Source organism: Ochlerotatus camptorhynchus, unplaced genomic scaffold (genome assembly GCF_037179485.1).
Source record: "Ochlerotatus camptorhynchus isolate MF236.1 unplaced genomic scaffold, CSIRO-AGI_Acam_v1.1 ptg000157l, whole genome shotgun sequence".
NCBI lineage: Eukaryota > Metazoa > Arthropoda > Insecta > Diptera > Culicidae > Ochlerotatus > Ochlerotatus camptorhynchus.
In genome coordinates this window covers 338,401-357,161 of record NW_027040647.1, presented here as the reverse complement: position 1 = coordinate 357,161, position 18,761 = coordinate 338,401, and the positions used below count along the sequence as shown (strand labels likewise).

At 39.0% G+C, this 18,761-nt stretch overlaps 1 protein-coding gene across 1 annotated transcript in view; it reads left to right on the top strand.

Annotated features, from left to right (window-relative positions):
• The window catches only part of Ire1 (serine/threonine-protein kinase/endoribonuclease Ire1), a 28,678-nt gene extending 10,818 nt beyond the window's left edge, over window positions 1-17,860 (top strand). The window contains exons 3-4 of the mRNA XM_065222098.1: window positions 14,400-14,625; window positions 14,689-17,860. Of these exons, the coding sequence (XP_065078170.1) occupies window positions 14,400-14,625; window positions 14,689-17,089 (2,627 nt within the window). The 3' untranslated portion in view covers window positions 17,090-17,860. The remainder of the gene's footprint in view (window positions 1-14,399; window positions 14,626-14,688) is intronic.
• Window positions 17,861-18,761: the final 901 nt, after the last annotated feature.

The following is an 18,761-nucleotide window of genomic DNA, read 5'->3' as shown; positions in this document are numbered from 1 at the left end:
GAGTCCACATATGGCCGCCACGTATACATGCACTTCCACTTTGAATTTTCAATTACACAAATCTCGGAAATCAGTGCCCCATTTCATCTGAAATTGCTACTTCATGTAGGGGAACTAGGGGCAAGAAGGTCACCCGGGGCAAGAGTGCCACCCTCAATATATTTTGAAAGTGAAATCATTTCAATTTTATCTCATGATGAACCTTTGCACGGTATTCCTATAAAGCATTCTAAAAAGTTCTGTCCGAATCGAAGTCGTAAAAAAAATGCAAAAAATCATTTTGTGTTGATGCATTGAAAAGCTAGTTTTTTTTATAAGAATAAGGCATCATAAAATAAGGTTTTCGGAATTTCCAATTTTTTTTTTCACAATTTCTTCATTGAGACATCACTATTGATGGTTGTTTGATACATTAATAACAATAAATTATTAAATATTCTGTTTAATTTTGTAATTAATCAAAAATTATATTCCTAAAAATAAACTTTATACGGGGCAAGAGTGCCACCCCTACATTTATGTATTGAATTGTACAAAAATGTTGAGAAATTAACACAATTGGGTGGGGGCGACCCCGGCGTAGTGGTTAGCATCCATACCTCTCACGCCAAAGTCACGAGTTCTAATCTCAACCCCGGATAAGTCACGAATAACCCAAGAGCGTTAAAGTGACTATAATTAAAAAAAAAAAAAAAAAAAAAAAAAAAAACACAATTGGGCATTTATGTTTCCAATATACATTGTTTTCGTGAAATTTTGGAAAACAAACTGTATAAAATAGTATCAAAAATAGTTTCCATTTGAATCTTTGATGCACATGGTTTATATGTTTTAGATATAAAAAAAAATATATCGTTGAATCAATATTTTAGTGGAATAAACAATAAAAGCAGTTGCTGTTATACCTAAGAATAGTAATTTGTTGTTTAGAAATGAACATTTATCAGTTTCACTTCATTTTAGACATATGGTCTTTTTGCCCCATAAGAGTGGCCCTCTTGCCCCGTAGCATTTTTTAGAGCAGGTTTGACATGACATTTTGAAAAAATCATTAACATTTTTTGATGGGGTTTAATTTTAATTTCAATGATGACACATGGAGACAAGGTTATAAACTTACAATTCGATTAACAAACTCCTATAAATATTCACGGAATCATATAAAAACGAGCTATCGTTAGGGTGACCTTCTTGTCCCTAGTTCCCCTATGCTGCAGTGCAGCAAACGTGTAGTAACAATTTGAATGTTGCACGTGTCGTAAATGCTGATATTTGTGCACTTAAAGTTTCGAAGTGGTTCCGAGAATAAGGATGTCACAGCAATTCACCTTAATATAATGAAAATAATTTCTGATGTCTAGGGATGGAATTTAATTTTTTTAATTTATTTATTTGTCGTTAATAAATGGAGACCGTTTTACAATAGCTGCCTTAAGTGCTATTTTTTTAAATAATTTTATAAAAATTATTGAAAAAAAAATCTACTAGCTGACGTTACGCGAGGTTTTAAAATATTGGTTTAATTTGGTTTTTATCATTGTAAAGTCAATGTTATCGTTCATCATTTGGTCCAAGAGTTCCAATTTGGCATAATTCGTACGATGGCGTTTTGTAGCAAATATATTTCTATTTTTTAAATACCTAGGTGGTGTATAGAAATTTAAGGATGATGATAGTTCTATTGAATGAATGCGATGTGATATGATATCGTTTACTAATGAAATCGTAGAAAATTCACGACGCTCTTTTAATGTTCGAATATTTATGAGCATACATAGAACTGTGTAAGATGGTAAAGGAAATACAGTTAAACCTAACTTGCGGAGTGCATACAATAGAAACTTTTTACCTTTGTTCGGGACATAACACCACTGCGACCAATAATTTGATCTATTGTAGTATATCCCGTGTCCTTAGTTTAGTGAATGTCGTATTACTCCATCACTATTAAGAAATGATGAAGTATTCGGTTTTGATACAGTTGTCATTCTTGCCTTCATCGCAAGGAATCGATTCTAATTGAAAGGTCCCGCTATTTATGCCCTTCGGAGTGTTGAAGGACCCTCCAAAGGCACGCCCCTTTGTCAGTCAAAATTGGATTCCTTAGCAACAAAAACAAGCAATGACACCGATAATTACCATGCATCAGAACCCTAGTCTTAACCACTTCAAACTAGGGCACAACGAATAGAAGATTAGGAATCAAATAGGTGAAGACTAACTAACTCATTTTTTCCTTGTTTCAAGATCATCCTCGGTCCAGGCAACCCGAGGACTTATCACTATCAACAAGGCATAAAAAGTAACAAGACCTAAGATGTGTTCCTTTGATTATTGAAAAATCCTGTTCCCCTAGTTTGAAGTAGTCAAAACTAGGAATCGGTTGTAGATCTTACATCCCGTAACGTACCACGAAAAGGTGATTTATCCACGTTACTGCTTTTGAATGGACTATATTCTTTCTTCGTGTCTGATTGAAAAAGGAGACCAAACTATGCTGCAATATTCAAATATTGACCTTACATAAGCAATGTACAATGTTTTTATCGTAAACGGATCGTGAAACTTAAAGTAGAAATGTTTTATGAAACCAAGCATGTTGTTAGCTCTGTTAATAATTGTGTTATAATGATCGGTGAAAGTAAGCTTTGAGTCTAAGATAACACCTACAGTTGTGTTCAATATAATAGCAGCGCATACCGATTTGTTAACTTGTGATCAATTGAGCTGAAACGTTCGCCACAGAACTACAAATATGTTCAATTTTACGATTACAAAATATCAAATTTTTGGAAGCACCTTGGAAAGTGAAACACTAGGTAAAATTGTTCAAAATTAAATGCTTTTATGAGAAAGTAATTATTGTACACTTAGGTGGGTTGACCACCAGTCGGTTTAGACTACACCAGTCAGCAAAGATGTCAATCTGATTTTGGAGAGAACGGTAGTCGGCGAGTGAGCGGATGCGCAGGAAAAAATTTTCCGATCGTCTGCAAACGATAATCGTGGCGCTGTGATAACATGGTGAACGTCGTCGAAGTAAAGGAGAAATACCAATGGTCCCAGATGGCTACCCTGAGGTATACCGGAATTTGCGCAGAAGCTTGCTGAGCGACAAGTACCCAAAGTTACTGTCAGTTGGCGCTCCGTAAGGTATGAACAAAACCATCTCAAAAGATCAAGCCTATCAAGCTTGGCGATCGCAATTTCGTGGTTCAGCTTATCGAAGGCTAACGTCCGTTTGGTTCCGAGCAATCAAACTGTCTTTGATGTAAGACGTTAGACACAGCAGGTTCGTAGTTGTGGAACGCCCAGTTATGATTCCGTGTTGATCTATACTTAGATATTGCTTGCAATGCGCACTCTATGACAACCAATTCAAAACGTTTTGATTCAGCACTCAGCGACGTGATTCCCCGGTAGTTGTTTACGTCGCGCTTGCTTCCCTTTTTATGAACAGGAAACATATCCGCAGTTTTCCAGCAAGACGGAAAGATGCCGCTGGACATAGAGAGCTAGAATATGCGGTGCAGTGGATCTAAAAGACAAGTGATGTTCTTTTTAAGAATAATCGACGGAACACCATCGGGTCTAACCTTAGCTGAAATCGTAAGTTTAGATGCCGCTCTAGAAATAGTATCTGTAGTGGCGTCGACAACGCTGAGCATTTGGTTGACCGAAGGAATATTACTGGCCGCGGAAATAATGAGATAAGCGGAGAGTTGCTCGTCTTCGAACACACTAGCAAATTTGGCTGAAAACAGGTTGCAAATGTCTTGTTGATTGCCAGCAGTTTTACCATTAAAAATCATGGAAGAGGGTGAGCCGACTTCCCTGCGTTGCTCATTTACGAAGTTCCAGAAGGATTTCGGGTTTGATTTTAGTCGCCGTTGAATCCTCCTTTGATAGTGTTAAAAACAGAGACGACTTAACCGCTTATACTCGTGGTTGAGTCTGACATTGCTACCCTTAATCAAAAGCCACAAAGAAAACCCGTTGTTCTGAGCCGAATTGGCATCATGCCATTATGCTAAAACTGTGATGGAGTTCTACGAAGCAAATCAAGTGAATATTATACCAAAAACCGCAAATCCACCAAATTCCCTCCCAAAGGGTTATGTTTAATCTCTTTATATTTGCAACGATGATGATTTTCCATAGTGACGGGGGAGGTTGTTCATTGAAATTTCCGGTCCGCTTCGTAGCATAGTGCTTGCTAAGAGGTGCCAGGTGGTAACCCACTGATTACCTGACGATCGGCCAAATTTGGAAGACGTCTGCATTGAATTGTCTCACATTGTAATATTCCGCCCACTATATCACAATCAATTGCGAGTAGCTGAGCGGAATGGAGACAAGCTTTCCTTTGGTACAGGACCAAGTCTCTCCCGGCTGGTGCCAAAACAATGAACCTTTAAGCAACTGGATCAAGTTGTCATGGGGCACGAAATGATCCTGTTGCATGGCTTGGAGCTATTGCAATCGATGAAGGGGTGTGGGGTGGTTGGGTTGGTGCTAATGTTTGATTTGTTTTTGTATAATTTCAGGTGTTAAGGTGGCTCGCTGCCTCTGGATAGTGGGTTTGACGGTGGTTCAGCAAGAATAATATTGAGACATACGGGAATGCAACAAACGTGTCAAATTAACTGCATTGGTAACGAAAACACAGAGGAGCGTACACCTGATGTCACACACTAAGGTGATGGTAATAAGGTCGGTGATAATATGACATTTACACAAAAGCGGAGATCAAATCAGCAAATGTGCAGCACCAGTGGAGAACACTCAAAAGTTGCAGGTCTCATCAACCGCTGTCTGCGGTATATAACTTGTGGCTGGTGGCCTCACAAATGGATCTCAGATGTAAATGTCATCAGAAGCCGATAGCAATAGAAACGAAGTCTGCAGGCAAGCATTTGATTATGAATTAAATTCGCCAGAACATCGCAGCAAAGGCAAATACTAAGGCGACGGAGCGACAACAAGTAAATTAAGCAAGCCGATAAGAATTCGACTTGGGCCCAGGTCAAGCAGCTGCCCAGAATGGAAGTCTTTCACGTTGGGCCTGTGCACCTCTGGATGTTCCCAGGTATTTGAGTACGACGACGATGGACGTTGCCCCTTGGAACGGAATGAAAGCTAACAAACTTGATGTTGCACAACAAGCCAACGTGTTTTTTTTCAGCAAAACAACAACATCCTCTATCTCTCTTCTTTATTCTTTTAATCTCTTACTATCCCCTAATCGGACGCTAGTGGGACCAAAAAGCCTGCTAGCGAAAGGAAAGTCGTTATGCTATACGGTCTAGCATAGGCCACGACTAAATTTCCGTAGGTTCATGCCTGGCTTAAGTGCAGATCGGTAGGCAGTAGCCTGCCAGGGTGTGAACTGAGCAATAACAATAACAATAACAACGATGATGATTTTCCATAGTGACACATATCACCTTCATAATGCTTCAGTATGCCTTAAACGATTAATTCTTGGTTGTTAATAGAACTTCCTTGATGAAATCGGCTGCTTCATGCAGACTGAGCAATTCTGATTATAGTATCAGATTTGTTCTGCATACAGAGGAACTGGGAGGGCTTATTAGAAACTTCTCACCAATAAAGTAATGACCTTCTAGTAAATTTTGCATATCATTTTATTAAAATTTTATTTTATTTTAGCATATTGTTTTTGTTACAGCCAATTAGTATTAGCATACGATACAAGTGATTTAATATTACTTGCTCGTTTTGAAACGTTTTAAGTTTTTGTGTTTTTTCTTGTGATCTGATAGATTTCCCAGTTTGGTTAGAAGTTTCGAAGCTAACGCATGTCCACAGGCCTACTAGAAAGATAGGTAGAAAAAGTGTATCATGAAGAAAGGTTGCGTGCAGGGTTGCTTCCACTCACTTGCTATAGAGGAGTGATTTTCGGGGTTTTGGATTCGTTAGATGTTGCAGTGGAGATTTGTACTTGTTGGATACGGGAGGAGATTGGATGGCGGGTATTTGACGAATAGAACCTGTTAGTTTCGCTTTCGGAGTGTCACAGTCAGCGTTTTTATGATTCGTGAGCGTTCACTCAGAGTTAGCGCTCGCGATTCGTAGAATCGTTGATTGTGACTATCTGCAGGTGGATTTGGCGGGTTTTGTGTGTCAGACGCTTGCCTTTTGGCCTCTCCTTGTGTCTATCATGTGCAGGGTGGCGAGTGAGTGGAGGCAGGCCTGATTGCGTGAACTACATTTGTGAGAATATCTTTTTAAGAATTTAGTAGTCACGTTTTGTTTGTAGTTTATATTTTATTTCTTTCATGTAATTATCGTAAATAATAGTTATTCAATAATAGATAATTCATCCATATATTCAATAATATATTAACGGATGAATATAATTTGGATACCTAACAATTGGACAGAATCAGTAGCAAGAATAGGTTGCGGAGTGTTCGCCTTCGAAAATTTCGATACATTTGTCAGGGTTGTAGTTTTGGTTTTCATCAGTGATTCGGCTCTGGTTGTAAACGATTTAGGTAGAATTTTTAGGTAACTATTTAGCTTTTAGCCCAACTTTGCTTCTACGAATACACAAAAGACTTTGAATTGAGCAACTCATAGCCATAAAATTAAAAATTACACACTCAAAGCGCTTCATAAAGGAATTCCGTTAAGAGGTCCCACAAATTTAAAGATTAAAATTACTTTTAGGTATTAGTCAACAAAAGTAGATAGTAAGTTAGAGATGTTATAGTATGAACTTTTGCTACATTTTTGTTTTTTTTAGTTAATTATTCTTGAACGCACTTAAAACTAGAAGATGAGGAAGAAATATTATCATTTGGTGAAAACACACATAAACACACACAGTGAAAAATACTTCCACGGATACTGTCATTGTCACTGTCATTGACAAGAACATATACGTTGAGACAACACCTATAATGACAATGGCAACTGACAAACGTAAAGACATCGACAAAGACAATGGCACTGACTGACACTGATTCTCAAACATTTCAAAAAGATCATGATTAAGAAGGTATTGCAAAACATGGTCCTCTGTACGTTTACTTTTCAACTTTTACTACAACGATTACTACCTGTTACTCCGACTATCCCCTACTTGAAACACTAATCTTCCCTATCCGGTATTTTAAGCAGGATTCACTTGATCCCTGTGATTATTATTCTGTGGTGCCAAATCTTTACCTCTACCCTTGTGCTGTATGGACAGTGGTTTTTCACTGGAGACCTGGCCCTATGACCCCCTTCTGTGCTTGAAAATGAAAATGAAACTTTAATAAGAAAACGCAAGCAGACCAATAGTATTAACCAGATTAACAAGGAGAGAAATAGTTTAGGAAATAAGTGAAACTAGAGGTATGTGACAATTAATAACTTTTAAACTTTTGGAGGTATTGTATTCCCCTGAGTTTGTTGTACTCGATTACTATATTATTCTCTCAATACGCGAAATCTCTTATATATGCGGTTAAAGCATTTGAGTTAACTTATTTCTTAGTGTTCAAGTACTTACATTTTTAAACAACAGTCAATGTTAATCTATGAACTAAACCCTACCTAAAATCGATCTTTTCTTATGTGGTATTGATGCATGTTTAACTTTTCGCGGCTGTCGGAATCAACGCGCCTACGTCTACGGAGCTTACGCAGAAGTGATTCGCAATGCGGTAGAGCTCACCAAAAGTTTTTTTGAGCTTCTGTAGTATAGAATTTGTTCGGTACGGTCGCGAAATCTTGAAATGATACGTGCGGTAAAATAACTAAATTGAAACAAATCTCAACAGTAAAATAGAATATTTAGGGAGGAAACCAAAATTAATCAACTTGCCAACATAGGCTATCACATTTATTTTGGTGGCGGATGTATCTACACGCACACGTCACAGCATTTTTTCTATAACTATCTTGAAATAATACACACGGAATCCAGTGTTCAAGCGGCCAACAAAGGCTAGTCCTTCTGCTGTATAGTCAAAGATAGAAGCGAAATTTATTCAAATGGGTCAAGTCTTGAAAACTAAGCTGTTACGCAGCTCCAGCTTGATACCCAATAAAAAAAAAACTGTAAATCCCCCAAATTGTCCAGAGTTACATCCAATCGAGAGATGCTGGGCTCTGATTAAGCGAAAGCTTTCTGGAAAAAAAAACCAGGAATCAAAGACGGCCACCACGGTATACCGAATAACTATGTTTTTACTTCCTGTATTTTTAAATCATATCCCATGAATCTGAAACAATCAACTACAATTGAAATATATGCGAAATTTGTGTTTTACTTAAGTTTTTATGTATCCGGATCATTGTGGATACAGACCTGTCAAATTAAATCAACAAATTAGAAATCAAATGGCACTCTAGCCGCGCAAATGAGTGAGCAAATTATGTATTGAACTGTCCACTATCCACTTGCCCATCTAAACAATCTGAACAACTTTGCCAATGATAGCAACCTAGTCGAGCTATCAAGTTACAATTAACAATTAAACCAAATGACGCACTAGTGCAATTGGAAACCAAATGACTCACCAATTCATCACAGTTTCGTCAAAAGTGGATTCACGCAAAAGTGAATTGAATTTTCCTGGCAAAAGCCGTGGAAAACCAGGAAAAACTTCTCGAATATGAGAAAATCTATGAAAATTTTTCTCAGTCTAGGAGTATACTGCCGGTGGAAGCATAACTGTCCCATGTTACAAAACACAAAAATGAGAAAAACTGCAGTTAAAGATTGAGCAGACTTTTAGCTGCTATCGCAAAATTTCACGGACAAATTTGGTTGTGCTTCGAAAAACTGACGTAATACAACTATAGAAATTTTGTCAAAATTTTTCCAGGCCGGCGCCGGTGGTGTAGTGGTAAGCGTAACTGCTTCCTAACACCCCAATAGGTCTGGGTTCAATCCCAGCCGAGGTCGGTGGGATTTTTCTGAGACATAAAAATCTCTGGTACTTCGTCTTCCTTCGGAAGGGAAGTAAAGCCGTTGGTCCGGGCCCATATGTGTTGTGAATGGGTGCGATATCCTACGCAGGTGTGGAAGCTGCCTTCCTGCACATTCGATTGTCGTCAATGGATGGCAATCGATGTCCGTCGGTGATTGGCACTAGATTGCGGAACAGAGACCGACGTTAAATAAAGGAAAGAAGAGAAATTTTTCCATTACAAAATCTTCTGTGACACTTATGCTGCGAATTTCTCTGACGAGTTGAAAAATGTACGTCCCACTGTGAACAACTTTTCAGTTGCTACTGTTGTTATGTTTGACACTTCGTGAGTGACGGTTGGAGTTTTTTCTTTAAAATTGTTGATTTTAGTGCCAACATTTCAAAGGGGCGTAATTACATTTGTAAACAATGGATATAGTCGTCGATTTCTCATGGAAAAAAGCTTACTCATGAAAGTTAATGACACCACAGAGACACAGGCAGAGGAATGTTTCATCTACCAGCTAGCATTGCTAATTTGGATGGGTGAGCATTTACTTGCGAGATATCGACGGCTACAGCAGCCAATGTTTACAAAAGCAAATACGCCCCTTTGAAATGTTGACACTGATTTGAATGTAGGCCGGAAACGTCTGCCATAGAAAATTTAAAGCAGTACGGTGGTTCCAATGGTAGTGATAGCTATTAGTTTTTAACGAGACAATTGCTCCTGTTGGCGCATACGCACGATCATTTCCAGAGTCTGCATGTACACGTTACACGTACAGTACACGTTGAACTTATTCAAGCCTCGCCCGTACGTGGACATCATGAGAAAATTGTTTTTCTCAAAAAGGACGATATGAGCTAGGATACGCAAGCAACATCAACAGTGAGGACCTTAAATATTGCAAACTGTTTTCCAAGAAACAACTCCAGCTGATCGCCAACGATACGTTCTCTACTGAAGCTAACGTACTCTGGTAAATGTCTCCTCGTTGAATTGAAGTAGATAGGAAGCTATAGGAAGGCCTCTCTGTTGGCAGTTGTCGTACCTGTTATTGGAGAAGACGAAACATCCGGAGTGATTTGAGATTTGGGCGTAATTGCTTTTGTAAACAAACACTTCAATCACCGATTTCTCGCGAATAAAAACTCAGCCTAGAAAACTAACAACACACTCATGTAGATGAATGATTCCTCTGTCATTTGGAATAGTTTGTTCGCTAGATTGAGCTTTTATTCGCAAGAAATCAGCGATTGACATATTTGTTTACAATAGCAATAACGCCCAAATCTCGAAGTTCTCCGGTCATCATTTTTAGTTGGTCTTCCGTCCAAGCAACATGCATCGGAATGATAGTTATTTAAGGTTAACCGTTGTATGCATTTCTTTTATTTAAAAAAAATCATCATTTTACTCTATAGTTTTTCAGTACCAAATTATCATATGTGTCACGAAAAGGTACAAAAGGGCAAGGCGCTGCAAGTTCATTAGTACATTATATAATTTTTTTGTTTGTAAATAGCAACAAAACTGAGAATGATAGCTTAAATTTTCAAAAAAAAAGTGTTAATATGTTTACGACGTTATTGAGGTAGGGGAATTTACGTATTCTCGGCAACCTAAGCAGCAACCTTCTTTCTATAGCCTTTTTCTCTAAGGAACGCACACATATGCAGTATTGGTTTGTTTACAATCTTTTGCTGCCAGCTGCTCTACAATTTCAGTCGAAAGAATTGTTAAAAACTGTTTTGAAACGCTTTTACAAAGCTCCAATCTTCTCTAGTGAGAGCGAGTATTGTCGGCAACCAGTTTTTCTTCGGCAACCGTTCCATTTGAATTGCATGTAAATCTGCTGTTCTATTATCGGCAACTCGAAATCAGCTACAATTTGCAGTGCGTGTGTTGCATTTCAAGAAAACCTTGCTAGATTGCTTTTTCTCAGTGGTAAAAACATGCATTCAGCGAAGTGTTTTCGTAAGAAAATCCAGTGAAAATAGTGTTTCAATTTTGGTTGCCGAAAATAGTCTGTCATGCCGAAGCCGTCATTTCCCCTATCATCCAAATAATTCAAAGATTAATTTTACCATTAGGGTAATCGTTTGGATCTTGAAATATGTTTACAATGTATTATTTGGATAACAGACTATAACTTTTAAAGAATTTCTTGTACATATTAAAAATTGGAGTACTGGGGCAGATATATGTCCATTTTTGCAATGGGACAAAACGACCTCACATTATTTTTTTTATTTTTCTAGAATAAACAGCATGTTTCAAGATAATATTTAAAAACAAAAGTGTATTGATTTATAACGTTAAGCATCATAACCTCAAAAAAGTCAAAATGTCACATGGGACAGTTATGCTTCCACCGGCAGTATACTTATAGACTAAGTGAAATGATATTCGAGAAGTTTTTCCTGAAAAAACCCGAAAAATTAAACTCACTTTTGAGTAAATCCACTTTCGACACATTCTTCGAGACGTTACAACACAGCAAAAAATAAATTTTAATATCACATCCAAGACGATGCACTTCAATCATGTCGAAGATCTCATGTATTTTTTATGGCCACACTAATAAACAAATGTAGTAAAAGCAACGTAATGTCCGTTCATGCACTGTATTAATGATAATTTTGTCCTTTTTGGCAAGCGATATTACGCCATATTTTCGGCACGATTGAAGTGTATCCACTTTGATGTGATATTAAAATTATTTTTTTGCTGTGAATGGTGTTTGCCTGTTTTTGACAGTTTTAGTGCTGTAACTGAAAAATACTAAATAACTCTCAAATAATATTGCAGATTTGGAAAGTGCGTTAACTTTCCTAAAAAAATTGATCAATATCTCTGAGTTGAGTAGCTCAGTGAGTAGTTGTTGAGAAGTGCAAAACGTTGTATCGTCACGCAACATAGTCGCTGACCACATATTTTTTTTGCTGCTCAAATCATAAACTCTTGGTCAATTGTATTTGAAAATTTATCACACTTTTCAAATCTGCAATAATATTTGAGGGTTATTTTCATTTTGTTCCAGTTACAGTACCCAAAACTGTCAGCAAATCAGGCAAACACGTGGATACATCCTGGTAGAATTTGTCTTTTGACGAAATTGAGGCGGTTTGATCGACCGTGTACATGCAATATTGGTGGGTCGGGAGCTTACATAATTGCTCTCGGTGGGTCGCAATTGAAAAAAGTTTGAGAACCGCTGTCTTAACCTTAGTCAGTGCAAATGATTTTATTTGCATAGGTGCTTCGGCAGCGGGAGCAGCTTTATGCTTACTACACGTGGAGCACTGTCCAACAGTTGCAGTGCTTCTACTACAGCTTAAATACTGAAATTTGATTACCATGAAGTACCATAATACTGCGCAGCACCTAATGTGTATTGTGATTTTTTTCTAAATTCTTATTTCTCCCGCAAGCAGGGATGGATCACTCTGTTGGGACTTTTTCGTCGCTTTTTAATATAGAATGCCTACGTTAAATCAAATTGAATTTTTAGTTTTCCCATCTTAAAACATTTAGTTTAGTGCTGTTATTCTCCCTATCAAAATTCTAAATATTCGCACCGTAAAGCCACACTATGTGTTTTCACTGAAGGTACACTTGAGAGCGCTCTCGAGTAGTGCTGTGATGAGGTCGTATTTATCGATAATATCGATATCGGTCTCTGAAAATATCGATATAATTTCGATATCGGATTTTGAGTATCGATATCGGATCCGATATCCAATATTCAATGGAAAATACATTAAACATATTTCATCCTCTTACAACTTCATAATGCATTTGGAATATCAAAAACATCGACATTACACAAACAAAAATATTCTATCCACTCTTCGAGCCTACATCGCTCAGTATTCGCCGTGTTTTCGAAACCAAACGCTCTCAAGGGACCGAGGTTGTAATATTTGACAGAAGTTTCAGAGCCACCAGGAACAAATATGGAAATATACTCTTCTTACTTGTCCTACGTAAGATGAGTACCGTAAAATAACATATGTAATTAGTTCGATACCACTCCTTGCGTAACTACGTTTATGTACGAAGTGAGCTGTCCACTTCGGTTATTATTGCGTTGAACCATTCCCTAGTGATAACTCTATGTCAAATAAGCGGTAGAGATCTTTCTCAACGGCTCGCCACGAACAAATTCTTCGTTACCAGATCCTTCGACTAGAGATAGAACCATGTTGATGATTATTAACATCTAGCCGATATCGAATTTCGATTATCGTTGATATCGCATTCTTAAATATCGGTTATCATATCGATAATTTATACCCGATATTTATCGATAATATCGGACTTATCGATATCGTCACAGTACTACTCTCGAGTGTAGTCCGCTAGTGAATTATACCTATCTACATTTTCCAATCACTTAAAATTATCTTCAATTTATAGTTTTTTGGAATTTTTATAAACTGAGCAGAATTAGAACTCTTTACGGTATGATACATATGATACTTTAACTTTGTTCTCTCATGACACAATTAAGACTCATCTCAGCGTTGATATCAATTGCATCTAGTTTTTACCGGATGGGGCATTGCTAGCTGCAGCAACACTCATCCATTCACTCTAGACTCGAGTAGTATAGGGCCAAAGTGAAACATTTCCATCCTGGGTATTTGCTTCTTTTCGCCATGATCAGGGACTAGGTCAAATGACAGTCGATAGTTTTATTTTTGTTGAAGTTCCATCTGCGGAATTGTATGTTACCCGTCGGATTACAATTCAGCATCGGATAAGAGATTTCTTTTCCACCATTTTGAAGTGGCCTGTTCTCAAATTTAAAGTTATTATTATTTGTTTATTAACATTAATAGGGCCAATGTGGCCACAATGATGGTTTTAATCCTTTCCCGCCCAGAAGGTTTTCCATTATTTTGAGATACAAAAATTAATTTAGTGCATTAGAACAAAAGACGTTTGTATATATGGCCTAAATTTATCGAATTAATTAAAAAAATAATTACCGGATTGAAGAGCTTCTAAAGCTCTCCTCATGGTCATTTGCTATGCGAGTTGCGTTTATTTTTAAAGCTTTATGATGATGAGAAATGAAAACGTTTTGCCAACCAACGCAAACGGAACAACTGTTATCATCCCCACGATTAAAGTTTCATCGTCATATCGATCTCTGAATATTTCACTCAACCGAAAGTGGCACATACCTTCCTTGGGTGGTTTACGTCTTCGTCACTCTCTGCTTCTATTATCGTCATAGTGGGGGAAATAAAGAACTTGTGCACGACTTTTATAGGAATATAAAGTGACGAAGACGTTATATCCCCCATTTGTATGAATAAAGCGAAAGAATACAATAGTCGCGCAATTAGGGTGTTATTATAAGGAATGGGTTTATACCGGACTGGGTGTTCATAATAAAGTAGAAAGCGATAGCTCATTTGACTAAATCGACTCTTTCCAACATTTTACAGAATTCCTGCACCTCACCAGCAGTTCATCCGGACTGACGGCTACCTTCGAACAGAAGAAGGGCACTCCGCTGTGGCAGAAGGACCTCTCCACTCCGGTGGTCGCGGTGTTCCTCCTCGGTCCCGAGGGTCTCCTAAGCGTACCATTCCAGACGGTTTCGGACGAAGTGCTGCGGGAAGCCAACGATCGAGCAGCGGTAGAGGGCAGTCTAGCCGATCTAAATCTACGGTAAGCGATGCAAATCCAGTAGCTTGGTTGCAGCATGTCTAACATTTCGACTTCATTTTGCAGCTCCACCGTATACGTGGGCGAGACATCCAACAGTATTTACGCGATTCCTTCGTTGGTGGATAAGAACACAGTCACACTGCCATCGGAACCGACGGTTAATCTACTGGGTGGTCCTAGAAAAAGCGAAGCTGACGGCGAACCACCGGGACATGAGCTGATAGCGTCGGACACAGGACGCATTCAGAACAATAACATCATCATTTTAGGCCACTACCAGCCACCGAAGACGGATGAAAGTCTTAAATTGGACATTTCTCCCGGTTCGCCGGGTCGGTTTTACAAGGATGGCCAGCTGTCGACGGTGCTGCTGGAGTTCAATGGATTGCCAAAGGTGGAAGACAAAATGAAAACGATCGGAGTTCAAACGGATGATAACGAAACACGGATGAACGAGACGATCAGAAGGGATGATACTAGCTTGAAGGGCTTGATCGGGAGGTTCTATCTAGATGTGAAGGCGTGGTTGGAGGCACAGCCGAACAAGTTACCGACAATGATGTTCGTTGCGTTGTTTGGGGTGGTCGTGTTTGGGTTCTGGTATTTCCACCTACAAATGAAGGCACTGCAAGAGCAAAGTCAGAACGGGTCACAGACCAATTCGAACCGAAGCAGTGGTAGCAATTATGTGGAACCGATTGATTTCGGTGATGGGGAAATACGGGTGGGGAAGATTAATTTTAACACGCAAAATGTGTTGGGGAAGGGGTGCGAGGGAACGTTTGTGTTTAGGGGGACGTTCGAAAAGAGGGAGGTGGCAGTGAAGAGGATTTTGCCGGGGTGTTTTACGCTGGCAGACAGGGAGGTGGCATTGCTCAGAGAAAGTGATGCCCACGAGAATGTGGTGAGGTATTTTTGTACCGAGCAAGATCGACAGTTTCGGTACATTGCCGTGGAGTTGTGTGCCGCTACTTTGCAGGACTATGTAGATGTAAAATCTGTCGAAACGCTTCAGAAGCAGATATCTGTATTGGAAGTGCTCCAGCAGGCAACGAATGGGCTGATACATTTGCACTCGTTGAATATTGTGCATAGAGATATTAAGCCGCAGAATATTCTACTCTCACTACCGGATAACAAGAAACGGGTGCGAGCGATGCTATCTGACTTTGGGCTGTGCAAGAAACTGAACTACGGCAAGGCAAGCTTTTCACGAAGATCCGGAGTCACGGGGACCGACGGTTGGATTGCACCGGAAATGCAACGTGGTCATCGGACCACAACTTCAGTGGATATTTTCTCGCTTGGTTGTGTATTCCACTATGTCATCTCCAAGGGTTACCACCCGTTCGGGGACAATTTGAAACGGCAAGCGAATATCCTATCCGGCGAGTACGATCTACGTACTCTCCACAAAGAAGGAAAACCGAACAACTTGTCGTCGCTGGCTGAAGAACTAATTAGCGATATGATCGCTGCTGATCAATCGAAACGACCGCCGGCAGTGGCGGTCCGGAATCATCCACTGTTCTGGAGTAACGAATGGATTCTATCCTTCTTGCAGGACGTAAGCGATCGGGTTGAGAAGTCGGATGTCTTTTCGGATCCCTTACGAACGTTGGAGCGTAACGCCCGATTCGTTGTACGAGACGATTGGAGCTTACATTTGGATCAGGAAATCACCAATGACCTGCGAAAGTACCGTGGCTATCAAGGCTTTAGCGTGCGGGATCTTATGCGAGCGCTGCGGAACAAGAAACATCATTACCACGAACTAACCCCTGAAGTGCAGCAAGCTCTCGGGGCCATTCCGCACAAATTTACACAATACTGGATCAACCGATTCCCCAACCTTCTGTCGCATGCATATCATGCCTTAGCAGACTACTCCCACGAGCCTATATTCCATTCGTACTACAACGACGAAGTGAACTATCGGTTCAGAAAACCCGTCTATTTCGACGAGGAGGGCAACGAAAACTACGAACTGATCCGATACTACGAGGGAGCTCAGAAAATGAAAGCCACTCATAGTCCCAAGAGAAAGTCGGTCACAATTCAAGACCCCGATTCGTCGACTCCATCCACCCCGCAGAAAAACAACCGTCGAGGGATGTACAATTTCGGAAAATATTCAACGGCCGACACGAGCTTCATTACCCGGGAACAGATGATGGGAGGCAACTCGGCTGCTCCCGCTAACAACAGCAATGTCACTGCAACAGAAATGGGTACTGTTGAAACCGGTACAACCACACCGACAAACGGCGACGACGAAGACGAAAAGGCTGATAAGGACGACTTTATCACCGTGCATCATCATCATCATCATCACCAAAATAATAATAATAATAATCGCAAAAGGGTCAACAATAACAATAACTACAGTCAAGCTCGCAGGAGAGAAAACGCCAAGGTTACGTGGAAAATCGGACAACCACAGTCGGATTCAAAAAGTCAATAAGCAGGGCGTTGTAAAATGTTGCATTTCGTTACCAAGAATGTGTTTAGTTAAGAAAAAAAACCGACTTTTGCTCATTCCCGTCAAAAAATCAGTTCTGTTGTTTTGTGCAATATGTTTTCCTTAAGTTATTTGAAAAGAGTTTATTTTTTTAAAACATTTTCCACTAAAGTGTAACATTTCTAATTTTTAGAAAATTACAAAATCATGGTTTGAAATTTACCGATCCCTTATCCTGCCAACAACAACCACTAGGATAATATTCTGTGTAGGAGAACCAACTAAAGTGAATGCATCGTGTGAAACGATCGAGTGTCTATTGGGATCTCATTAACACACCCATACACATATACTAAAAATAGACATACAATCAATTCGATTATTAAGCACCCCTTACCTCCTCATTGTTAAAGTGCAGTAGTAGTTCAAAGAGGTAATACAAAAAAAAATAGAACAACATTGTGCGTGTGAACAAACATTTTACAAAAAAAAAAAAGAAGTAATATTAACTTTATTGCTGCACCGTTGAGGCATGCACACATGTTTGTAATTGTCTGTGATACTTTTGCTAACCGATTTGGATTTGTATGACTAAAATTTAAAAAAAAATGTGTAGATTATGGAAATTATAACCAAATGGGGGTAGTTTTTCTGTTTTGAAAATTGAAGTGCAAAACATATTGGTTAGTCACCTTATTGTTTTTTTTTGCGAGGAAAGTAGATTTAAACTGTAACCAGCATATTCTACGATTGTCCGGTCAAACTTCAACTTGAACGCTGACGGAAAATAAATAAATCTTACTTTTATCTAAAAAAAATGATGTTTTTATTCGAATCAACAAAATAGATGGGAAATTTTGTCCCTTCTGTGTGTTAAAAATATTACATACGCAGGGTGTCGACTACCTGGAAACACCTGGAAAATCAGGAAATTAATTAATAAGTATGACTGACTTGGCTAGTTTTGAACAACTTTTTTTTTTTTTTTTCCTCTGTTCGGGACATAACACCACTGCGACCAGTAATTTGATCTATTGTAGTATATCCCGTGTCCTTAGTTTAGTGCATGTCGTATTACTCCATCACTATTGAGAAATGATGAAGTATTCGGTTTTGATACAGTTGTCATTCTTGCCTTCATCGCAAGGAATCGATTCTAACTGAAAGGTTCCGCTATTTATACCCTTCGGAGTTGGAACACCCTCCAAAGGCGCGCCCCTTTGTCAGTCAAAATTGGATTCCTTAACAACAAAAACAAGCTATGACACCGATAATGACCATGCATCAGAACCCTAGTCTTAACCACTTCAAACTAGGGAACAACGATTAGAAGATTAGGAATCACATAGGTGAAGACTAACTAACTCATTTTTTCCTTGTTTCAAGATCATCCTCGGTCCAGGCAACCCGAGGACTTATCACTATCAACAAGGCATAAAAAGTAACAAGGACTAAGATGTGTTCCTTTGATTACTGAAAAATCCTGTTCCCCTAGTTTGAAGAAGTTAGGACTAGGAATCGGTGGTAGATCTTACATCCCGTAACGTACCACGAAAAGGTGATCTACCCACGTTACGGGGTAATTGAACAACTTAATTACAAGGTGTATCCTGATGAATGCGGGCGTCTTAGTGGAATACCTGTATAAAGAGAAAGAGAGAAGGATTAGTAATTT